The sequence below is a fragment of the Geosmithia morbida genome, assembly GCF_012550715.1.
Source record: "Geosmithia morbida isolate 1262 chromosome Unknown scaffold_13, whole genome shotgun sequence".
Taxonomy (NCBI): Eukaryota; Fungi; Ascomycota; class Sordariomycetes; order Hypocreales; family Bionectriaceae; genus Geosmithia; species Geosmithia morbida.
The window spans coordinates 553,727-578,377 of NW_023336200.1; the positions used below are offsets into that span (position 1 = coordinate 553,727).

General features: G+C 52.9%; 6 protein-coding genes across 6 annotated transcripts; 3 read left to right on the top strand and 3 right to left on the bottom strand.

Annotated features, from left to right (window-relative positions):
- Window positions 1-470: 470 nt before the first annotated feature.
- Window positions 471-1,681, bottom strand: GMORB2_2524 (to epoxide hydrolase; the record flags this gene model as incomplete). Its single annotated transcript, XM_035464504.1, has 2 exons — window positions 471-1,397; window positions 1,613-1,681. The coding sequence occupies 2 exons, from the start codon at window positions 1,679-1,681 to the stop codon at window positions 471-473; spliced, it is 996 nt and encodes a 331-aa protein (XP_035319690.1).
- A 1,088-nt stretch (window positions 1,682-2,769) lies between these two features.
- On the top strand, window positions 2,770-4,013 carry GMORB2_2525 (large subunit ribosomal protein L5e; the record flags this gene model as incomplete). The annotated part of the gene is made up of 3 exons (XM_035464505.1): window positions 2,770-2,772; window positions 3,012-3,049; window positions 3,143-4,013. The coding sequence occupies 3 exons, from the start codon at window positions 2,770-2,772 to the stop codon at window positions 4,011-4,013; spliced, it is 912 nt and encodes a 303-aa protein (XP_035319691.1).
- A 2,581-nt stretch (window positions 4,014-6,594) lies between these two features.
- GMORB2_2526 (cell wall biogenesis protein Mhp1) lies at window positions 6,595-10,529 on the top strand (the record flags this gene model as incomplete). The annotated part of the gene is made up of 3 exons (XM_035464506.1): window positions 6,595-6,649; window positions 6,727-8,926; window positions 9,035-10,529. 3 exons carry the CDS (start codon window positions 6,595-6,597, stop codon window positions 10,527-10,529), a joined length of 3,750 nt encoding a protein of 1,249 aa, XP_035319692.1.
- Window positions 10,530-11,056: 527 nt separating this feature from the next.
- Window positions 11,057-11,915, bottom strand: GMORB2_2527 (pectate lyase; the record flags this gene model as incomplete). Its single annotated transcript, XM_035464507.1, has 2 exons — window positions 11,057-11,625; window positions 11,714-11,915. 2 exons carry the CDS (start codon window positions 11,913-11,915, stop codon window positions 11,057-11,059), a joined length of 771 nt encoding a protein of 256 aa, XP_035319693.1.
- A 2,241-nt stretch (window positions 11,916-14,156) lies between these two features.
- On the bottom strand, window positions 14,157-15,820 carry GMORB2_2528 (uncharacterized protein; the record flags this gene model as incomplete). The annotated part of the gene is made up of 3 exons (XM_035464508.1): window positions 14,157-14,475; window positions 14,663-14,719; window positions 15,735-15,820. The coding sequence occupies 3 exons, from the start codon at window positions 15,818-15,820 to the stop codon at window positions 14,157-14,159; spliced, it is 462 nt and encodes a 153-aa protein (XP_035319694.1).
- Window positions 15,821-16,548: 728 nt separating this feature from the next.
- GMORB2_2529 (choline-phosphate cytidylyltransferase) lies at window positions 16,549-18,077 on the top strand (the record flags this gene model as incomplete). The annotated part of the gene is made up of 3 exons (XM_035464509.1): window positions 16,549-17,033; window positions 17,150-17,500; window positions 17,657-18,077. 3 exons carry the CDS (start codon window positions 16,549-16,551, stop codon window positions 18,075-18,077), a joined length of 1,257 nt encoding a protein of 418 aa, XP_035319695.1.
- Between the last annotated feature and the right edge of the window lie 6,574 nt (window positions 18,078-24,651).

Consider the following 24,651-nt stretch of genomic DNA (forward strand, 5'->3'; position numbering starts at 1 on the left):
AAAACAGGTATGGGTATACAAATCGGTCAGGCTGCATACATACACACACACACACACACACACACACACACGCAAAGGGAGAGAGGGAGAGACGAACCACCTGGAAACAAGGTGCGACGGCCACACCTTAGCTCCACGAAAGTTCTCAGGGGCCTGTGGTCAGTAGGTTCTCGTTCGAGGATACCACCACCTCGGAGCGGACGAGGTATATTCGTCGGCACTCACTCACCCACATTGGCCGCTACGGGATAGTGCATATTGATTTCAGGGAACAAGACTGTCTCGGTTGGACTTGGAAGATCATCCGGTGAGGCTGGACCAACTCGTAGACTCTTAGTACATGATAGCCCATGTCAAGGCAGGAGAAGCAGATGACACGAAATAGCGAGACACACCCGGAATTAGGAGAGCTGATATCTGATGAATGCGCCCACGCACCAGGTGTAGGCGTCACCAAGAAGGGAAATAGCCTACATCTTAGACTTGGGGTTGACAGGCAGCTGTGGTGGGACCCTAGGATGAGCACCGGCTAGCGCCAAGCCTGTCAGTGACTCGAGCTGATCCACGGCCTCGTACGCTCGTCCGAGATGTACTTTGATGGTCCTAAACCCCTGTTTGCGCGCGTGCTTTAGGTTCTCGCCGATGTCGTCGAGGAAGACGACGTCTTCCGGCTCTACGCCCTGCCCCTCCACACCGTCATCCATTCCATCACCGTCGTCGGTAATAGCACTGCTCCTACCGCCGGCACCACGCTGCTCCCGCGCAAATCTGTCCACCCTGTCAAGGGCGAGCTGATAGATCCGTGCGTCGGGTTTCCTGAGGCCCACGTGGGCAGACGATATGAAGACGTCGAATATGCCGCGTACCGGGTCGCCTAGGAAGTCAGGTTTGTGAAGCCGGTGGCCTGGCGGAAAGATGACCGTGTTACTCAGTGCCGCCAGGATATATCTACCGCTGGCCTTGAGCGCCTTCAGAGCCGGGTACATCCACGGATCCGGCGCGGCGGAGTATGCCATCATCTCGTTGAAGAGCCACTCGCCATCCATCTTTGGCAATGGCGGCGGAGTGTCCGACTCTGGCCGTGCATGAAGATCCCGGTTGTCGCTGGCCTCATCCTCGCGCTTCTCGGCCTCCCCCTTCTCCTGCCGTTGTAGTCGTGCTCGATCCTCACCCTTACTCTTCTGCTGTTCCCTCGCGTAAAATTCCCGCCAGCGCCCCTCGTGGTGCAGGTCCTCATTGAAACCGCGAAAGAAGGATTCGTCCATGGGCACCTCACCCCGTTCAAGCCGATGCCACCACCCGTTTGGGGCCGTGCGCGAGAGGGAGTAGTTTACCCATCCAGGAGGTATTCCCAGGCTCACTTCGTAGTCCAGAATGGCCTGGAATGGTGAATTGACCTGTATCATTGCATTTTTCATGCGTGTTAGACATGGCTAGGAGCAGACAAAAACTGCTGAGATGATGATGTCCGGCCAAGGCCGGGACCACCTCGACCACTAATCATCATCGGGAAACGTATCCCTCGCAAGATGAGAGCGAAAGGGAGAGTAGTAAAGGGGAAAAGGAGACAAGAACAGCCAACGAACCTCTGGCTGTACAGATGTCAACTTACACAGACGCCTCCAATGTCGAACATGAGCACCTTGGGCTGTCTGGGTGCACGCGACGACTCCGATGCCATCTTAGCGGATACCACGTCGATAATGCACTTGATAGCACAAACTTCGGAATTGCTGAAATTTGAAATTTGATACAGGGAAAAGGGAGATACAACTTAACATTGCCGTGCAATATGGCAGTTTAATATGGTTAGGGGAAGAGAAAAAGGTCGACGTGGGGGAGCTGAGAGACAGTGACAGGCCCCCCACCCCTCCTTTCCCACTCAAAGAACCTCGGCCCCCGGCTGCGACTCTCAAATTGGCTGTGGTCCGCGAGAGAAGACACACATCCCCGTACTCGCACATACCACAAGGCCAGCGGCAGCGAGGTCGGTAGGTCGTTTATCTTCTACGATGATAGCCGTTGCAACGTCTGCAGGCCGCTACATACGATGTGAACGCTTATCAGCGATGAAAGATGGCAGGGAACCACGAGGCCCCATGCGCAAGAGCACATCCAAGCAAATGATTGATTGTCTTAGGTCGTATTATTGCTTTGAACAGGATATTTGGGAACTGGAATCGTTTGATTAGTAAGGACGTAAGCTTTACAATATCTATTCTGCTAAGAAAAAAAGAAGAAAAAAAAAAGAGCTGATCATGTGACCGACTCGTCTGTCAGACTGAGCGGCGGAATAATGCCGGTAAAACACTCGTCTGAGGTTCTGGATCGGCAGGAAATTTATCCGGATAATTATTCAATGGTATAATGATGTAAAAAGGCTTCTATCAGGCCTTTTTCTGGTCTTCTTATTGCTAGGTGTTGTTGTTATATGTATGAGGAAAATAGTGTGTACAGGTGCTCTGCTTTATCGGGGAGGGGAAAGCTCGGATCGGACCGGAATAACTTCTTTCAGTGGCTTATTCAGCTGGTTGATCCGGCATCGTCCCCAACCATGCTGTTGGATAATTCGTCCCCGACCCAAGTTCCTACCTGGCAAGGAAAGTGGAGCCCACGCACAATCTGCGCCTTTTGGGACCTAGGGCTTGAAAAATCCCCCACCAAAATTTACAAGTGCTTCGGTTTCTGTCTTGAATCCCACTTCCTCTTAACCACCCAACAACCCGACTTCAAGGATCCTAAGCCGTCCGTTGGTCAGATACCGCCATCATGGTAAGTTGAGGCCTATCCAGAGGGAGCCTCATGCTGTCCCCACGATTTATCTCGTGGGCTTCATGAGACTGCAAGAATAAATATTTTTTCCCCTGCTGCGGCGCGCACCCTGGCAGAAATGCTACTGCGTTTCCCATCTATCTTTGCTCGAGAATTGGAGGGTCAACGCAAGTTGCTTCGGAAGGAGGATCGAGCATTCTGAAGCGCAAATTGCTGACTCGGGGATTTCTTTGACATAGCCTTTCCACAAGACGGTCAAGAGCTCTGCCTACTTCAGGTAAGTTGTCTATCTTCATCCCTTATCAATACCACTCACTCTGTGGCAGTTATTTTTTGCTCTGGGTAAAATGCTAATATCCACTCCTCACAGTCGCTACCAGACTAAGTACCGCCGCAGACGCGAGGGCAAGACTGACTACTACGCCCGTAAGCGCCTCATCGCCCAGGCTAAGAACAAGTACAATGCGCCCAAGTACCGCATGGTTGTCCGCTTCACCAACAAGGACATCATCACCCAGATCGTCACCGCCGAGATCTCTGGCGACAAGGTCTTTGCCTCTGCCTACAGCCACGAGCTCCGCGCCTACGGCATCAACCACGGTCTGACCAACTGGGCCGCTGCCTACGCCACCGGTCTCCTGCTCGCCCGCCGTGTCCTCAGCAAGCTCGGCCTCGACAAGCAGTTCACCGGTGTCGAAGAGGTCGATGGCGAGTTCACCCTCACCGAGGCCGCCGAGGGCGAGGATGGCGAGGAGCGCCGCCCCTTCAAGGCCTTCCTCGACGTCGGTCTTGCCCGCACCACCACCGGTGCCCGTGTCTTCGGTGCTATGAAGGGTGCCTCCGACGGTGGTATCCTCATCCCCCACTCCGAGAAGCGTTTCCCCGGTTACGACATCGAGTCTAAGGAGCTCGACGCCGACACTCTCCGAAACTACATCTTCGGCGGTCACGTCTCCGAGTACATGGAGCTGCTTGCCGACGACGACGAGGAGCGTTACGCCAGCCAGTTCCAAAAGTACATTGATGACGACGTCGAGGCTGAGAGCCTTGAGGAGCTCTACACCGAGGCCCACGCGGCCATCCGTGAGGACCCCTTCAAGAAGCACGAGACTGATGCCCCCAAGAAGACCAAGGAGGAGTGGAAGGCCATCTCCAAGCAGTACAGGACCCCCAAGTCCACAAAGGCCGAGAAGCAGGAGCGCGTCCAGGCCAGGATCCAGGAGATCCTGGACCAGGAGTAAATGTAGCTTTCTCTTGCCTTCTTAAAACAAAACCAAAAAATTTTTACAAGGAAAAGTCAATTTTCATTCGGCTAAGATTTTAGGCCTACTCTCCTCCGTCGAGGGTGTGCATGTGACCGCGTCGTCCATCTTTGCGACTTACGGATACTTGGAGTTTCTTTCTTTTTTGAGCTGGGAAAAATGGTCATTCAACCTTGGGGCCTAATTGTCGTTCGATAGTCGGGTCAAGACTTATAAAAAAAAAGGTTTAAAATGTTCTGTTTCTTCTCTCTTTTCAAATGACAGAACCCATGACTTGAGGATTTGTCTGATATCATATGTCGTGCATGTGGCCATGTAATCTGCTGCAAGGGGTTTCCTTTCCGCTACCCCCCCCCCACAGCCTTTGTGCACTGGTGACGGTCTGACGGTGACACTACACAGATATTCGCAGTGACATTCGCGAAATGTGGAGAAGAAGGGACGTAAATCGAAGCAGACTCCGGGCTTGCGGCACAGAGTCGATTTCGAGGATTGATGTAAGCAAGCAGCCTTAGTACTCGTAGTACTCGTAAGCTACTAGCAAGTTTTAAAATTACGACTGTCTGTATTACCAACAAGATAAATGCACTCTCACCACCTGGACGCCAATTCCCACCGTTGCCACGAATATATCCGCACATGGTATACCACCGCTACTCCGTTATGCACGTAGGATTGCCACTGCCGCACTACTTTCATATAGCAGTAGCATACCAATACTAAAGAGTATTACAGTACTGAATGTTTGGAGTCTACGAGTAGGTCGGTATCGTACGATGATTCGAATCCGTAGTATCGTTATTGGAGCCTTCGTCTTGGCGAGGTTGACGTGCTTTCTGGTCCGTATTTTTATCGGATACGATCCTTGTTTTCTTCCGTTCTTGCCGTTTGATATTGATTGTTCTGCATGAAAAATCTTTTGGATATTGAAAAAAAAAAAAAAGAAAACAAAAAGTGATATGTTGGTGGGAGCACGTTATGGGTAGTATCAAGACATGTTACCACCACAGAGCGTATTGGAGAGAAGAGAGGCTCAAGGTTGGAATGGAAGGAACGGAGGAGTCGGGCGTGCCCTAAATGTCTCAATGACAGGAAACAGTTTTCCTTAGGGGAGGGGGGGAGGGGGGGGCGGGGAAGAAGCAACTGGCGTACTTGTGCACACTGTGCATCTTTCTTATATATATGTAGTATTAGTTTCAAGCAAGACTAGCGGGTTTTCCTCAGCATTGCCAGCTTCCACCGTTTCCCCCCGGCTATTATCATTTATCATTCTGTCAGTTTTCCCTTTTTTTTGTTCCGGGTGATGGTTTGGACATGCTACTACTAGCAAGTACAAGTAGTAGATGGTGTTTGGGTGGATAGGGGGCTACTTCTGCATTGATTATTACTCGTAGGCACTTGGTAAGTGGGCGGGTGGTGGCGGGATATCGAGGCCATGTGACTTTTTAAATGGGCAAAATGACGTCGGCGGATGACGTTTGGACCAACGGTAGATCAAGAGAAAAGCGACACGAGATCGAAGCTGGTTGGCAGTGGAAAATCTCAAGAGAAGGGTATCACTGTATCACTACAGAATCCATCATTTACCCCGGATATCTCGTAGGCGTTTTTGAAAATCGAAGAGTATCTCAGTATTGCGCCGTACTATTACTCGTACTAGTCAGTGGTACCCATCGGCCCGCTGAATCGATTGGCCTTAGCCAGGATCCCCTGTAATGCAGAGATGCACAGTGCCGGTCATCGTACGAGTACCCCCGTAAGATGGACAGCTGCGAGTATTAGTACTTGTTACAGTGGTAGGCAAGACACGCGGATACTTCCATTGCAGTCCATGCTTCAACCTTTTACCAGTAGTGATACTAGATAGTCGTTGGCATTACTCGTGGAGTCGTTAGCTCCATAGCACCATAGCACCATAGCACGTATACTCGTGTGGATGGACTGGGCATGTGCGTGACTTTGAAAGGGTCTACTGATAAAAAATCGGCGTGTGATGACGAAGTAACAAAGAGGGTCCTTTCCCGGCCCGCCTTTCCCAGGAATCCCTTTCAATCAAGACACACAGGACACTGCTCACTGAGAGAAGCAGACGAAAAAGAAAAGGTAGTGGGTGTGAGATTCTTCTTCTTCTTCTTCTCCTTCTTTGGAAAAGGGGCGATATAATATTACGAAATATCGCAGCGTTCCATCTCTGGGGGGGCGAATTCAGAAAGCTCATTCAGAAAGCTCTCTCTTCGAACATCCCGCCCTAGACCGCATTGGTACCTCCTTCTTGTCGATTATAGCGCCCGCATACCCCCCCCCCCCCCCCCCCCCCCCCAACTTGAAAAAGAAAGCCGGCCTAGACCACCATCGGCTCCTTCTCCTCTTTCTTACCCGCCTCGGCCTCACCTTCTTTACCCTCTCACTCTCTCCGATCTATTCAGCCTCCGGTACAGAGACTAACGTCAGCAAATATTACGGTTTCGAGTCTCTCCACCGATTCTGTCTCCTCTATTCCCCCTCTCCCCTCGTCATCCAGTTCTCGCACCCTTTGTGTTTGCATGTTTCGTCTGAAAACATGGAGCAGGTCCACGGTGTCGATGTTAGCTGGATGACACAGGCAACACCCAAAGGTAACAACGATAACAACATTGGACGACCGTCGACTTCCTCCATCGCCACGCCACCCGGCTGACAAATGCAAAAACAGACAGAATAAATCGGAGACCTCCCTCACCGCCGGCCAAGATTGCTACGCCTGCGCGACCGCAGCAGATCACCACCACTGCCACGTCCTCACCGAAACCGGCATCGCCAAACCCTCAGAACCACGGTGCCAACAATGGGCACGCGACATCTCCCGCCATTCCAATTACCCGTCGCCACTCGCGATCCGGCTCCCTCGACAAGAGCAATCCAGGCAGTCCGACGGGCACGCCTCCCAGCCGTCGCAACTCTTGGTTCTCCAACATATCAGCCAAGTTCTCCGGGACCAACCTTCACCTCCTTCACCAGCAACAGCAACCGCAGCAGCAGCAGCAGCCAGCATCACCGCATTCGCCGTCACAGCCTCAGCATGGCCAGGTGACGGAGCCACCCCAGGAGAAGGCCAACGACTCTATGCCCGAGTCCTCGCCCAGCACGCATCCGCCCGTACCCAGACCCAGCGGTTCGAGAGGCGCCGTGCTCCCTCCGGCCACCAAGCCTATCGATAACGGTCCGTACACGCCCGCGCCACCGAAATCGGGTCAAGCCGGGTTCCTCGGCGTCTTCCGGAGGCTCTCGTCCTCGGGCAATGGACATGCTGCTGCCAGAGTAGGCAACGGTCTGGTAGAGCGCAGGATCCTGAACGTTGACGATAAGCGCCAGAGGTGCGCCATATCAGAGCTCAAGGACAACAAGCTCAAGAAGGTATCGTTCTGCGTCGATGTCGAGGTTGCTCCTGTGCCCAAGTACGCCGATGCCCCCGACCCCGCCGACAGGGTGCCCGTCGACAGCACGCACAAGACGATGACGGAGAAGGGCGAGGGTGCTGCGCTCAAGGATCCAAAGGCTGTCGAGGAGAAGAAGGAGGCCGGGTTGCCACTATCTCCCCCTGCCGACACAGTGGCTAGCCAGCCTGCCGCTGCTGCCACGGCTGAAGCCACGGAAATTGATGATAGCCACGCCGCCAGTCAACTCTCGTCTTCCCCGCCCGAAAAGGAAAAGGAAAAGGAACCCTCTAAGAAGAAGGAGAAGAAGAAGCGCAGCGAGGAGGAGCGCAAGGCTCGGAAGGAGAAGAAACGCAGACTAGCCGAAGCCAACGGTACCATCCCCATGGAGATTCGCTACGACAGCAGCGACGAAAACCCGGACACGGCCGACAGCCCACCCGCCGAGGGTATGACTAAGACTGCTACGATGCACGGCTACCCCACCACAGACCCCGCCAGGGTATACCGGCGGTGCTGCCAGCTGCGGGAGACGCCCATCCTCAAGAAGATTACCGAGCAGCTCCTGGACACGGCCAACTGGTCATCCGCCACGGGCATGGTTAACAAGCTTGATCTGACGGGATACTGGCTTCAGCATGCCGACGTGGTGACCCTGGGCGACTACCTGGCCGTGGTTCCGGTGCGCGAAGTGCTTCTGGAGAACAGCAACCTCAGCGACGAGGGACTCCGGGTCATCCTAGCGGGTATGCTAACTGTGCGTCCCCCTAACCCCGGCCGCCGCCGCCGTCGCCCCAAGCAGCGCGACATGGAGCCCCGCGGCGGGCTCGTGGAACGTCTCGTCATCAAGAATAACAAATTTGGCCCCGACGGGTGGAAGTACCTGTCTCTTTTCCTGTACCTCTGCCGCTCGCTCAAGTTCCTCGACGTGTCAGACGTGGCGTTCCCTCGCCAGGCTGCCACTGCCACCTCGCAGGCCGACAACAACCGCAATCTGCCCAACGGTCGCCACATGCCCCTGGGTATAGCCGAAATCTTCTCCAGGGCTCTGGCCGAACGCCTTGCCGGCCCGGCCACGCTCGAGCTGCTCAATATTGGCGGTACGGAGCCCACGATGGACCAGCTCGGCACCATTGTCGACGGCCTCATCAAGAGCGACGTCCGCCGCCTAGGTCTCGCACACAACCACCTTGATGGCAAAGGTGCACAGCACCTGGCAAAGTTCCTCGCTGCGGGCAACTGTGTGGGTCTCGACCTGAGCGGGAACCATCTCGGTCGCCATATCGAGTCTCTCATGGAGTCCCTCAACGGCTCCAGCCCCCTCTGGGCACTCAGTCTATCGGACTGCAACCTCGAGCCTGCGTCTCTGTGCAAAGTGCTCAGTACGCTTACGAAGCTCAACAACTTCCGGTTCATCGACTTGTCGCATAACCATGAGCTCTTTACACAATCGCCTAGTGCTGTTGGCACTTTGAGGAAGTAAGTTTTTTTTTTCTTCTTTTCTTTCTTTTTTTTTCTTTCTTCGCTCCCCCTAGTTCTATTCTATGCTCTATGCTATGGGATAAGTTTTAACTAATAGATGGATAGATACCTTCCGAAAATGGAACCGCTGAAACGCATCCATCTCCAAGACATGGGCATGTCTGCGGAGCAGGCCATTGCCATCATCGAGATCCTGCCAGAGATCCACAATCTGGCACACGTCAACCTGCTGGAGAATACCGAACTAGTCAAGCTAGCTGACGCCCGGACAGAGGAGGAGCAGGAGGAGGCGTGCGCCCTGTACGCATCGCTGATGGCAGGGGCCAGGCTGTCCACGAGCCTCGTCTGCATCGACATTGACGTGCCTGGCGACAAGTCGGGCGAGATCGTCAAAGCCATGGCCAAGCAGGTTGTCGCGTACTGCCTGCGCAACATGGAGGCCATTCACGACTCAGATATCAGCGCCGCGGCGGCGTCGGCCATGAGCGAGAGCCAGGCCGACAAGGATGCTGCCTTGTTGTCCTCGAAAGTCGCGGGCTACCCCGACGTCATCGCTCACCTGGTCGGTCACGATGTCCTGGAGCAGGACGACGACGAGAGCAATATGGACGGTCCGGATGAGGACTACGTCATCGGCGGAACGGGTGTGGTCAAGGCCTTGACTTGCTGCCTTGAGAACCGCGGCGACGACTCGGGCAGGCAGTCCGTGGAGCTTATGCGCGATAATGACGGCGCAGGAGAAGGCCAGGACGTCGATGACAATGTCGCTGGCGGTCTCCCCACGGGTGGTAAGGCCAAGGAAATGTCCAAGCATCTCCTAGCTGCGGCGCGCAAGATCCGCCACCGTCTGCAGCCTGCGCTCATCAAGGCCCGGACCAGCCCGTCGGACGAGCACGACCTGCGCAAGCTGATCTTCCTGGACGAAACGCTGCAGGGGATCATCAAACGATTCGAGGACGAGTTCCCCGACACGCGCGAAGATGCACCCCAGCATCCACCGCTGCAGCCACTGACCAAGACGACGACGTCATCGACCGCGGCAACAAACCACACAGAAGAGCAGCTCACGGCATGCCTGCCAGCCGACCCGGCATCGGACGGCGAGGCAGACGACGAGGCCAAGCTAATCGCCCACCCAGACCACGACAACGAAAACGAGAGGCCCCTATCGCGTACCAGCTCCGTCCTGTCCAAGATCCTGGCCGAAGAGGAAGGCCGCACGCTCCGGACGGGTCACCGCTTCCGCTCAGGCTTCTTCACCCAGGCCGATCTGGGATACCTGGCCACGGTGGAGGACATCGGCGCGGAACCGTCGCTCATCAGGCTGGTAAACGACATAGCCGAGGATATCGGCGGCGAGCTCCTCGAGCGGGTGCAGAAGAAGGGCGCCATCAACATCTTCAAGGAGGACAGGGCCTTCGTCCTGCGCTGCATGAAGGAGCAGGACGGCGAATCGTGGGACAACTTCATCGAGGCGCAGCACAAGGCTCGCGCCAACATCTTGGTCCCGGGGACTGCGGCTACCGAACAGAGTGCTTCTTCTTCCTCAGACTCGGTTGGTCGTCTGGAAAAGGCTGATGATTCGGCTATCGCTGATTGAAAGGTCCAATCATATACAAATGTTACCTTTTCTTTGGTGTGTGTGTTTGCTGTCCATATTTTTCTTGTGTCTTGCCTTCTTTTCTGTTCTGGGCGTCTAGCAAAGCAAAGAGAAAAACAGAGGACGGATGGCGGCGTTTTTAGGTTGGGTTGGTTTTTTATGTTAATTGTATTCTTAACTATGATGGGTTGTTACCATGTGTGTTGGTAAAAGCACGTTGCCTTGTTTTATGAGATGTTGAAGAGGCTGCAGAATGGGATTGGAAGTATATTATATGTATATATATATACTACCACGTACAAAACATAGTCAATAAAGCATGTAAACAGCACTCGATGAGCAGAAACGAAGCATGCCAGCAAAAATGTTTTATTTTCCTATATACAAGATTCTGGAAGATGTGGAGAGGAACGAAGAGAGTATGTGCAAGAGATGAAGGCCATGTCCAACATGGCCATGCTCAAGAGGACAGGAATGTATATACAAAAGAGGGAGGGTCTGAGCGGGAGGAGGGGGGGAGGAGACGTCTAGCAAGAGCTCTTGAAGTTCTCGGTGACGCAGTACTTTCCGTCAGGACCCTCGCCAACCTCCTCGGGCTCGTCACCGGTGTCGTTGCCGGTGTAGAGGGTGCAGGATTCACCGCTGTCCTGGCAGGAGTCGACGATGTCGCAGGTGTCGCCGTAGTTGGTGTTGATGCCGCACAGGGGGCCGCCGTCGATGGCGACGACGTTGGAGATCTCGATGTTGCGCGGACCGCCGTTGCCGTCGCAGTTGCCGCAGGAGCGGACGAGCTTGCCGTAGTCCTCGACGTAGAAGTTGTCGACGGTGAGCTGGCCTATGCCGTTGAGCTGGATGACCTTGTCGGAGGCGTGGAAGGCGCCGCCGCCGGAGATGGTCATGTCGCCGTCGCCCTTGAGGCTGATGGCGTCCTCGCAGACGTCCTGGAACCAGACGTTGGTGAGGGTGCAAGAACCGGCGCAGTGGATGCCCTCGGCCTGGTTGGGACCGATGATGACGTTGGAGAGGGAGGCGCCGTCTTCCAGGAGGAAGATGGTGTCGTCGTCGCCGCCTTCCTGCTGGTCGTTGCAGAGGACGCCTATGAGAATTGATCAGTACGAGAAGAGTAAGAGTAAGAGGAGGAGGAGGAGGAGAGGGTAAATGAGGAGAGGAGAGAGAAGACGTACTGTCACGATCGTAGAGGAAGCCCTTTCCGTCAAAGGAACCGCTCACGCTGATGGGCTCAGAGGAGAGGCTGGTTCCAGCGGGTTCGGGGATGGTAGAAGTGACGGCGGCGGCGATCAGGGGCGACGTAGTGTTGGCGACAAAGTACTGAGAGGCGGCCATGGCCATGCCGGAGCCGGCGAGGAGGAGGGTAGCAGAGTACATCTTGGAAGGGTTGGGAGGTTGATGAACAAGAGAAGATGAAGGAGCAGAGGAGAATCAGGTGTAGAGAGAGAGAGAGTGTGTGTGTGTGTGTCTGAAGAAAGAAGACTGTCCAGCTGTGATGAGGATGGAGAGAAAGATAGGAAACAAGAACAGACGGGGAAGACGAGACATGTTTATATAGATTTCTCCGCCGCCCGTCGCAGACGCAACCAACTCACCATGGTTGAGGATAACCTTGTCTTGTCCGTAGCCGTACTCTCTCTTCGTCGTCGGTTGTTTCGACCACACGTCGAGCCCGATACCACATCTCGACTCTGGTACGTTATGCTTCGTTTATCCGACACGCAGGGGATCGTACTAAATTCGGGGCAAGACAACAAGACGTAGCTACCCGTCCATCACACGGCAACTGCCCAGATCCTTGCTTCAGCATGCACCGTTCCAGCAGTACGGAGTAGCCTATTGGCCAGGTAATGAAGAGAACCCCTGTTCCGAAGCTGTCTCTAGACGGCAAGTTTTTTTATTTATTTATTTATTTATTTTTTTCTTTTCACTTATATATCGAAGACGCTTATGCACAGAACTAGTGGTCCCGCACCGAGCGGGGTGAGATGAGACCAATGTACGTACAAGTATGTGGCAAGGGAGGGGGGGGCGGAGGGGGGGTGGTGGTTTGAGTTGAGAAGGAGGACTATGTTTCAAAACTTGTTCTCCCAGATTCTTGGTGGCATACACGTGTTTTTTTTTTCTTTTCTTTTCTTTTCTTTTCTTTTCTTCTCTTCCCTTTTTCTTTTTCCACTAGTATAAGGAGTCGAAACGCGTTTTACGGTTACGAGTTTTAAGAATCTGAAGCTACACATATAGGTTGTGAAGCACAGATCCTCCTAGACTCACACAACCTCTGAACCCCTACATGCATAGACCCGGGACCTTCGTTCATGCTCTCTTGTGGATTTATAAAAAAAAAAAAAATTGTCATGGGTCTCGGTACTCGCCGAATTCTCAACCGCTGTCGTTCAATGCATCGGTATTGTGATAGATGGATTTCAAAGTCAAGTGACTAGATGGAATCCCTGACCTCTGCTCGGCACATGGAATCAATTGAACTACCTTGAACTCCCTTGAGCTCCCTTGGATCCGATTGAGGAGTTAATTAACCTCGGACCGTCCTTTCCGTCCGTGTCACCCCAAAAATGTGACGATGGGCTCCATCCGTCGCCTGTTCTTTTCCCTCCTCCTTCTTTTTCTCGGATGTTGGCGCCGCACTTGAAACGGGTGTACGCGAATGCCACCCCCCCCCCCCCCCCCCCCCCCCCCCCCATGTATCATCTAGATGGGGTCCCAAGGGGGAGGGGGGGAGGGGCTGCGTTCGTCAGCTCACCCAGGTTGTTTATATGAATTTAGCTCAACTGGGAAACGTTCTCCGTACATGTAGCTTAAACCTTTCTTTTCTGTGACGTCTGAGGTAAATAAAAACAGGCCACATTAATCTAAAGGTACACATTGACGTGGACTCGGTGCTATTTCGAAGAGGTCTGCTCAGTTTCAAGCGAGGGTACGGATACATAGTACGGATACGAATTGTCAAACGCTCCCAAGATCACCTTGACCTGTCCTGCACTAAGTGTTTGACCATGACGGTCAGTTCATGTTCTGCCTGTCTGAGGTCTTTCAGCTGGTCGGATGTTTTGTTTGACGCCTCGATGTCTGTTTGATGAATCAGAGGGTCGTCTACGTGGCGTTGATGAAGAGAGGAAATGGTAGTCATCAAAGGCCCCCCTTCCCCCTCCCCCCCCTTCCGCTCGAACATTGAAGAAAACAGGCAGTCATTACCGTTGGTTTGATTTGGAAAGATCATCTCTCCCCTTCTCTCCTTCTCTCCTTTCTCCTTCTTTGAGAAGCAAAGGCTACAAATGAGTTGCAAGCACGGATCCTCCTGATAAATTGCTTCTTGTAAAAATTATATATATTTATCTATTCATTTACATATATATATATATATGTATATATATTAAAAAAATGAAGACATTAAAAATAACAATAAAATTATACTACCTGCACTCAAGTTTTGATAGATTAACAAAGACCGAGAACCTTTGACACTAGGCACACACGAGTTCGGACTCCGCTTCTGACGGTGGGTGGGATGGATCAGCGGTGGCTTTGATAGATCATGTGTATAAAAAGCCTCTCTCTAACACTGCAGAGAGGTCTTGATAACTGCATCATCGTCTTGAGCGCTTAGATAAGAATCCGTAGATCCTCTCCACGCTTCTGCACAGCCACCTCGGTCCTGCACCCGGAGCAGTACCAGTGCGTCTTCTCCCACCAGTGCTTGCGGTTCGGCAGGGGCCACCAGAAGACATTCATGAACAGCTTCCTGCCCTCGGATCTCCCCTCGACGCTGGTCCGAGTCGGCCGGCTGCAGCCGGGGCAGTCGATCCACTGCTGACGGGTGGGGGAGAGCTGGGTCAGGGGCACGGTCACGGGGCCGCTGGTGCTGGGGACTTGCTGTTGCTGTTGTTGAACGCTGCTGACATTGTCGTCAGTCTCTTCTTTCCTTCTCGCATTGAGCGCGGTACAGTACAATGTGGAGGATGTGTAGAGTGAGAGTGAGAGTGTGAGAGTGAGAGTGTGAGGGTGAGAGTGTGAGAGTGAGAGTGTGAGAGTGAGAGTGTGAGAGTGTGAGAGTGAGAGTGTGAGAGTGTGAGAGTGAGAGTGTGTGTGAAAGAGAGAGAGAGACGTACTCTTTGTGAGGATAGTCTTCGAAACCCTTTCCAGGAACGTAGCCGGGAGGGTAGTCACTGAGCCTGTTAGTCCGGATGCAGACTGTGACAGAGGAGAGGTGATGTGAAGTAGGAGGAAGGACATACCCTGTCTGAGGCTGATCCGTGGTGTTCCTGCTCATGACGACGCTCATGTTATGTGTATGTGTGTGCGTATGTGTGCATGCCATGTAGGCGTGTGTACGTAGACGATGGAGAGATGTGTAGTTGAAAGATTTTTGATCAATCAAGCTGATGATGAGAGATGCATGCTGAAAATTAGACAGAAGAAGAAGGATGCGACCCTTTATACAATCTTGACGAGATGCCTTCCGACAGACATCGCTGGCAGATGCTTCACGTTCCCCCAAGTATCAATCCAGATTACATGTGCAGCACCGGTGCCCTCATCCATCTTGGCAAGATGACATCAGATTATAGGGCCCTATCAGGGCCCTATAAGGAAATACTGGTAGGGCCCTATAAGGAAACACGCCGCGCTCCAACGCCCAGCGCCCAGCCAAGGCGGGACGCGGCACACAGCCGCCTCCCCAACGTTTGGCTTGCGCGCAAGTCTGCGGGTGTGCTCGCAGAGCAGCCTAGGAACATTTGCTGTATGGAGAGATGTGATCTGCCCTCGTCCTTGTTAGGTAACAGAGAGAAACTCGTGCATCTACCCCCAGTCCAATCCCTCCGAATCCATTCCCTCGTCCAGACCTCTGCGGCCCTGCCACGCTGCTGCGCAGTTCTGAGGGATTGACAGAGCTGATTTGACGGGAGAAGTCGTTGGGTGGAGAGGTTTCATTTTTTTTTCTACTTGTCCTGAGTATGAACTACTCTTCTCTTCTTCTTCTTCTTCTTCTTCTTCTTCTTCTTCTTCTTCTTCTTCTTCCTTCTTTTTTTCTTCCTTCTTTTTTTCTTCCTTCTTTTTTTCTTCCTTCTTTTTTTCTTCCTTCTTTTTTTCTTCTACTGTTTCTTTCTTTCTTTTTTTGCTCCGGTTTCCTTGAAAAAAAAAAAAATTGCATACCCGGGACCAAAAAAATAAAACCCCCACAAGAAATCTGCCATCAGTGCGCTAACAGTGGCAATGGATCCACCACTATCGAACGTGACCACTAATCGTAATAGTAGTAGGAGCATCGAGGAAGGTGGTCACGTATCCTTTACGTTCGGTTAAACGTCATTGGGTAACCTCGACACCGCTTTTCGACAAAGCTGCGACTGTAAGAGCCCATCAATTCGGCTTTTACAGCAAGATCACGGGAGAAAGAGAGAGAAGGAGAGAGGAGTAGGCATATGTAAAGAACATTGATATAGATTCAAACGAGAAGAAGAGATTTACCACGGATTATCGAGACTGCAGCATTCAAAATCGATCCAAGGGCAGGGCAGCAGGGTAAGTTGGGTCGTAGTATGCACATATTATCATACTGCTGATATATGATGTACTGTAGCAGCAGCAGCAGCAGCAGAGTTTAGCAGTGTTACTAGTTCCCCGTACTGATGGCGTTCCGTACTCCGTAATGCTCTAATTTCCAGCTGGAGGCAACTCATTAGCTGAATTCAAACTCTCATGCTCGAGAGACACATCACCGCATCACCGATCGCTGGCGTTTTCCCTCTTTTTCTTTCTTTCTTTTTTTCTTTTTTCTTTCCCTCTTCAACCTCTGACCCCCTTCCTTTTCCCCGTCCAACGTCTGACTTCTCCCCCTTCACCACCATATCCCTCCTACCTTGGGACAGATACCTAAACCTGACGACGTGTTTTTTTTTTTTTTCCCTCCTCAGCTCCTCCCACCCCCATCTCCCCGCAAAGACGACAAAACCTAGAGACACACACGGACACCCACATAACGTCAGGACACATCATGCCGTCATCATCCCGTTCATCGCAGGGCAGCAAGCGTAAGAGGACCGCTGCCGGCAGCCGCGTGTCGGTTGCCAGCGTAACGACAGACACGCTACCCTCTCAACCGCAAACGTCGTCACGAGACGCCTCGGGCGAGGAAGGCGACACGACGGCTCCCGAGTCGGATGGCCACTCCAACCCTAAGCGGCTGAGGGCCAGCTCGGACCGCAACTCCATCCCGGCCGCCGCCGGAAGCAGCAAAGCTGGCAGCAACAACAGGCAGAAGACGGCCTCGACGGCCGACCCGGGCGAACCGAGTGACACGACGGAGGGGAGCGCCGACATTGCCGGTCGTGCCGGTCGTAAGAGCCAGGACAACGACTCCATGCCTCCTCCCCCCATTGGGAACCTCAGCCACCCCATCGGGTACAGGACAAACACCCCGCCCGTCGGTCGACCTGTTCGCGTCTATGCCGATGGTGTCTTTGACATGTTCCACCTTGGGTAAGTCAAGACAAGAATCGAGGAGAGAGAGAGAGATAGGAAGAGAGGTAGGGATAGAGAGAGGTAGAGATAGAGAGAGAGAGAGAGTTTGCTGATGAGATAAAAAAACAAAACAGGCACATGCGGCAGCTCGAGCAGGCCAAGAATGCCTTCCCCAACACCACCCTGGTCGTGGGCGTCACGGGCGACGAGGAGACTCACAAGCGAAAGGGCCTGACCGTCATGTCGGCACGCGAGAGGGCTGAGACGGTCCGCCACTGCCGTTGGGTCGACGAGGTTATCGAGGATTGCCCCTGGATCGTCACTCCCGAGTTCCTCGACGAGAACAGGCTCGACTACGTCGCTCACGACGACCTCCCTTACGGTGCCGCAGAGGGTGACGACATCTACGAGCCTATAAAGAAGGCTGGGAAGTTTCTCGCCACTGAGCGTACCGAGGGTGTGAGCACGACGGGACTGATTACCAGGTATCTTCACACCTGCCCCCCTTCTCTTGTCTGCCGACGCTCTCCCTCCCTCTATTATATATATATATATAATACATACATATATATACACCTCACCTCTCGAAGGGGATTCCCCCTTGATAGATGTTGCCGGTGCTGACCTCTGACCTTTTCCAGAATCGTCCGAGACTACGAGAAATACATCTACCGACAGTTCAAGCGCGGCACCTCGCGTCAGGAACTCAACGTCAGCTGGCTCAAGAAGAACGAGCTCGACCTCAAGCGTCTGACCCAGGAGCTGCGTGAGAACATCACAAACAACTGGGCCACGACGGGACAGGAGCTCAGCCGCGAGCTCAGACAGCTGTGGCCCGTCAGCAGGCCCCAGAGCCCAGCCAGGCTCAACACGGCGTCGGCCAACGGCAATGACGCCGCATCTGCCAGGTCCCCCACCACGTCCAAGGAGTTTCTTACCGGATATGCTGCCGGCCTAGCTGGTGGTGTTCGATCATGGGTACGGTTTTCTTCTTCTTCCTTCTTCTCTCTCCTCCTCTCACTCTCTACTACTCGCCCATGTCTTCTCTCGACCGTCGCTTGACTTCTCTTCCGAACATACCTGCACTTGACGACAGATCAGACAACTGACGGTCGAAAACAACAAAAAAAACAGATGACTCGCAACCACCGCAACGTCGAGAGCCAACACCCGAGCGACGATGACTCGGACGAGAGTGAAACGAATGGCAACGGCAGAAACAGTGCCAAGTCACCTTCTTCCAAGATTGTGGCTCCCACACCCGTGAGGCCTTGATTTCGTCGTATTCTGTCAAGTGTTGCTGTTTATGTGTGTAATTCCCCCCCCACCCCCCTTTGCATCATCTTGATCTACCATCACCTTGACGACCTGTGGGCATTGACAGGAGGAGGAAGGATGGAAATAACAGAAACCAATTTAGAAGCAAGAAATAACTCTTTTCTTTCACGACCCCTAATTCAACCTTGTTTTATGTATTACTGGTTTTTTTGGTTTGCTTTTGTTCTGTTCTGTCTTCGTTCTCATGTTTCTTTCTCATGTTTCCATTTTTCCTTTGCAACGCATACGGCTCCTCTGTGGAGGAAAGGGTCATGACGGGAGGAACGATCAAAACATGCAAAGAGAATAGATGTGCGCCGTCAACAAAGATATGATCCTATCTAGTAAGTAATGATGAGGCTTGTATAGCTACTACTTGTACATGCTGTACTGATATGAGTTGTACTGATATGAGTATGACTGGCCTAGCCTACACATGAATGGCGTCATATGGTCTCAAGCCATGCTTGGCTGAGCGGCGCTTGTCAAGAGCACGGATCATGTAAGACGACCCACAAGATGGATACACGCATCAGTACGTGTAGTTGGGGGGCCCCCCCATAGGGTCAATTGACCGGTGAATTTCCCTATTTGCCGAGAATGGGCAGAAAGGGGAGGGGGGCTAACGGAGGCTAGAGCTCAAGCCTTTGAAGGATTCTCGTCGTAATACTGCGACGTTCATCCATCCTACCGTGGACCGTATGGATGCAAGGGGATTCCCGTGGGGGGGACGAGAAGCAGAAAAAATAAGAATAAAAATACAACAGCGGGTATTCGCTAGTCGTCACCGACCCAACTACTACCGATCAACCGCTCAGTGCTCTTGATCGCCGATTCAGAGGGTCGAGAATGGCATACTTTTCCGCCGTATTCACCGGCATTAAAGCAGAGCTGCCCCTGTGCTGTGTTCTTGGCAAGGACGGTGTCGAGTCTGACGGTGTAGACGTCAGGATCGACATATAAGCAAGACCGTATGCGAGGAACGGCGGGAAGAGTGCCCGAGCAGTGAGAACCTAGGGATCTGAATACAGCTGGACAACACCAGATATTTGCGAGGACAAAACACCACAGACACCACACACGCAGCTTCACCTCACACCAACATCCACTCTTTCTGTGGCCACGTGCCCTGTCAAAGCCCTGATGGCCTAAGAGACTCCAACCTACCTAGGTTAGTGGGGGCCGATATACCGACAGCCAGACTAGGTCGGAGCATGCCACGAGTCGCGGGGGCTTCATCCTAGGCCCTCTTGGCCACGGTTACCGTCAGGTCCTCCGCCTCGGGCCGGCACATCTCCGCAGCCAGACGACCCGGTGGTTATGATAGCCTCAGTCAGGCGTCCGCCGGTCAGGTCGGGGGCTTGTTTCCAAGGGCCGCCGCTAGCGCTGCCGCCAATGTCGCCGGATGATGACGGGAATTACCGACAGGGATGCGAGATGGAGGAGGAATCAGAGAGTCGACGAGTCTGGTGATGGCGTCGGTATCCTTGTCGGACAGGACGTTGCCGAGCGCTCTTTCCCCGCCTCTCTTTATCAGTAAAAGCAGATCAAGCATTGATGATGTCGGGTCCCCGTTCTCGTATATGCCACATGGCACCGGAGAAGTCACGGCGTGTGGCGGGCTTGACGAGCGCGACCTTGTATGTGAAGTTGTCGCATGGGGGATGGAAGGTTCTCGCCGTAATCTATGGGGGGGGGGGGACATGTCAGAGGTCTGCCTGCATTGGGCGCTCATGTATTAGATAGGTGTAGTGTAGTGGATGTGATGTGCACTCGGGGGGGAGTGATGCCGTGTCCTACCAGACGGCCTCATCCCGAGACCGTGTCCTTGCAGGGTTCTGGCTTGTCAATTCAAGATGCTCCTCGGGATGTCTCGTGGTTCATTGCGTAGAGCGGTGTTGGTCCTGCCAAGGCTGTCGTCATTCGGCAGAGTACGAAAGGATGATGGCGCCCTCGGTGTTTTGACATGTCTCGCCCGGCGAGGTTGTACAGATTACTGCTAGCGCGGTAGCCGTGATGCTCCTGTGCGTAACTGGTTGTTGATGGCGAGAACCGTCTTACTTCTCTCATCAAATTACGTGCTCGGACGGTGAAGCAGATGGCTTCGTCCGGATGATGAAGTAGGAGACTCAGTTGAGTCATGACTGATAAGTGCGATCAAGGGGATGGATACAGATCAACATAGTAGAGATTGCGAGCATGTGCAGCACTGTATCCTGATTGGCACCCGATGGCCCTAATTGGGAAGGTCATATCATCTCCATTCTCCCCCCCCACTTCACGAGCCCTCGTTCTGTAGGAATCCGAGCCTTCTTCTTGTAGGAATTCAAGCCTCTACGGTTGGATGCATGCAATCTGACCGCTTGTGACCGCTTCGTCTGTCAGACTGAGCGGCGGAATCATGCCGGTAGAAACAACGCTCATCTGAGGTTCCGGATCGGAAGGGGGTTTATCCGGGTAATTATCCATTGCTGTAATGATAGAAAGGGCTCGAAACAAGGCCTCTTCTAACCTTTTCGTTGTGTTCTTATTCTCCGTTTCTATTAGGGATATCTCCGATCGGATCGGAATAACTCATTCCGGTAGCTTATTCAGCTGTCTGTTCCGACACGTAGATTACGCACGTGATTGGAAGACGGTCTCCATGTCAGTACCTATACGGAGTACCGTTACAGGCGGGTCAAAACGATGAGAGGCGGAAAAGGGCGGGGGTTTGATTTCCGCCAATAATGGCCGTCGAGCCGCCATTCTTTTGGAGGCAAATGCTGCTGAGAGAGACGGACGGCAAACAGTCTGTCAGAGGAGCGTGACGGGACCCCCGAATTTTCCACCGGCTATGGTCGTACGAGTATGTGAGAGAAAGTGGTGACGGTCCACATCGTAGTATTACGCTAGACCAGTCAGGGGAGAATATCGACAGAGGTTCACACACATGAAAGAGATGAAGTTAGGGGGGGTTACCACCTACGAGATAACAAGAAATGTCCTGGAGAGACAGACAAGGGCTGCATACGAGTGTACGGCGCCGCGTGTAACTCGTACGGGTTATGCTCATGCGTCGACGACAAGAGACTCGGAGTATATGTAATATTACTAGCCAGGCAGCTCCTGGCAGAAGGAAGAAAAGGATGACAGACAGATGGGAAACCGTATTCTTGCTGTGACTCTTCTTCTTCCTCCTCCTCCTCCTCTTCTCCTTCTCCGTCTTGGCTTCTTAGTTGATATGCCCCCCTCCCTGTCGGTCGCGGTTTTGATGATGTGAGAGCTTTATATATATGTCTGACCTTCTGGGAAGGGGGGCCAACGATTGAGAATCCTTGCTAGGAATTACGAATACGGCGTGAGACGATATTACTAGACTACGACGTAGGGATGATATGACAGCGCATTGTAAAAGTCTATACTAGACTACTAGACTACTACCATTGACGGGACGTACACAAATTGGATGGAGCCCCCCCCCTCCTCCAAGGGAACTGGGACTAGGACCCGGACCGGGAACCGTTTTTCGAGGGGTCGGGGTCAGGCTGGTACAAGCGATTTCTGCGCTCGACACTTGCTACGGGTATACCTGCACAGGTATATGTACTCTGCAGGCTGTACAAGACTACAAGTACGAGTAGAGATTGTCTCTTGCGTGCGTGGCAGTTCCCCTTTTATTTCCGTCTAGTGCGGGCCCATTCTCGCCCTAGGCCAGGAAGGGGGGAGGGGGGAGGGGGGAGGATATCGAACCAGTCGGAGTTGTAGCAATTTACACCATCTCACATTTCTATAGGTCTAGGTTGTATTGAGTTAGTGGAACAATTTTTCAATTTTTGCCTCACCCTGATCTGAAACGAATTCGAGTAGGCAGCAGCCTTGGCATGTGAATATACATGTGGTGGTCATGCATCGTGCGCGTACTGTGGTAAAAACGTTCAATTCATCTACGACATCACGGTACTCGTATACGCCTTGTGCGGTAGCTGCCTTTGAGAGAGAGAGAGAGAGAGAGAGAGAGAAGAGAAAGGAAAAAGGAAAGGAGAAGAAACCCCCCCCCCCAAAGACATGGCTGTTCAGAGATGTATCTCCAGCACGTCGCAATGTGTCAGTGTCGGGCAGTGTGGCATGGGAGGATGGAATATACACTCGAGACCGATGGGATGCATGCATGGGAAATTAAACATGTATACGATGCAGGTCGGAAGGGGTGGTCACGTCGAGGGAGAAGCAAGGGCGGGGGGGATTGCCAGCCAGTATTCCTCGTGGCGACGAGCCATTATCGATGAAGAGCATCAGCACTTACAGAATGACATGAGCGGCAGCCTGGACCGGACCAAGTGACGGTCGAGAGTCGAAGAGAGTCCAGACTTGGCGACGGGAAACAGAACCATCAGCTCCCATGGCCCTGTCGGCGTAGAGCGGAACACCCGGCCGACTGACGATGGCGTCTATCATCATTGTACGGAGCAGAAGTAGCACCATGTAATACGGACTAGCGTTACGTGTAGGCTCTCGGGGAGGCTGATCATCGGTACCGTAGCCAGGTGTGGCCACGATAGCGTGCAAGGTGGCGGCACTATAACCCGCCGTACATGTACTCCGCCTTCGGCGCTCCGAACTCTACAGCCAAACCGGAGAGTGGGAGCCAACCGATCTAGTCGATACCGGGGCGAGTGCCGGGCATCTACAGGTAAGAACTAGAGAAGCGACAGCCCGATCGGCAATGGCACGGCGTCTAGATACCACCCGGGCACCTCGCTACGTGTAGAGGCATTTCAGAGAGAGTGTCGCGGCTTCAGTTCCGGACTCATCCCATACCCGTGGTGGTCTGTAGGTGTGTAAGTCTACGAGTAGAATTGGAAACGAGGGAAAGACACGATACGAGTACGGGCAACAGCAGCATTACCCGTAGGCTGTATCGGTCTGTTAAATCAAGAACCCCGCCGGGCCCCCCATCACCTCAGCTGACGGACCCCACAGGGTGACCATGTCCATCCATCTACTCCGTAGGTATCTGTACAGGTAAGGTACACAGGGTCAGATCCGACCTGAGCATCTGTCTGTCCGTCTCCCTCTTCTCCTCTCTTGTTGGTGATATGCGGTAGAATGATGGCCACCGATGAGGGACAGGCACCCTTCTCTTCTGACGCCGACGATACCAACGGATACTGTCGAGCACCAACGCTGACGATGCATTCTGCCAAGCATTCGATGCCAACATCTATCGACTTTGCATTGATGCTGATTTTATCCGGCAACCTTCTCGTACAGCCCTAATTACATGTAAGCTGTAGCGAGTATCCGTATATCCGCCAAGTCTTCGTCTTCGATTGTCTCTGATTACTCGTACATGTATGTACACATGCCCCCTCCCCCTCCCCTCCCCAGTTTTCCTTCTCGATCCAACGCCGAGCTCGCCCCTCTGTCCGCTGTCCCGGTCTTTTTCTTCGCTTCCCCTCGCCTCTCCTGACGCTAGAGTTATCATAACAATGTAGGAAAACAATGTACCTTGTGTGGGTAGTGAAAGTTTTTTTTTCTTTTTTTCTTTTTTTTTCTCCATAGTTTCTCTGATCATCTCTTTGCCTACTCTCTCTCTCTCTCTTCTTATTCCTTCTTCTTCTTCTCCTCTATGTCTCTTCTCCTCTTCTTTCAAACTATCGTCTAAGAAGAAGAGATGATTGGCACATTCCCCCTCAAGTGCAAAACAGAATACGTGCACTCATAGTACAGATAGTACGGATAAGAGGGGTGACCCTCCCAAACAAAAGGACCGAGGCTCTTTGCCCCCTCCTCCCCCCCCCGGCAGCCGTTTTTTCCTTCTCTAATAGTGCTCATGGGTTTTGTGCAACGAGACGAAAGGAGGAATAAAAAAGAGACTCAGCGATCGGGTGTGATCGAGATGCTGTAGGCGAGACAGGTCCCCTCACAACTAAACCGTGGACGGTGCAGTGCTACGGGGAGTAGCATGGTGTTGATAGTTTCCAGTGTCCACTCTGAACTGCTAGTCTGTTAGTCTTTTTCCTCTCTCTCTCTCTCTGAGAGTTAGAGAGTGTGTTTCTCTTTCTCTCTACCTGTCTGAGTACTCCGTACTCGTACCTTCTTCTCAACTCTCCAAAGTTTGACTTAAACTCTTTGCCCCCACTCGACGGCCTCCCTCTCCACCTCCTCACCCCCCGTTTCCTCCCCTTTGGGAGAAACTTTTCAACAATGAACTGGCATAAATCACCGAGGGAGCCATCATCGGAACAAGTGTGACGGATTCTTTTATTTATTTATTGTGGTCCACCCACACACCCATGTGCACACACACACACACACATAGTACGTTGCGGGGTTT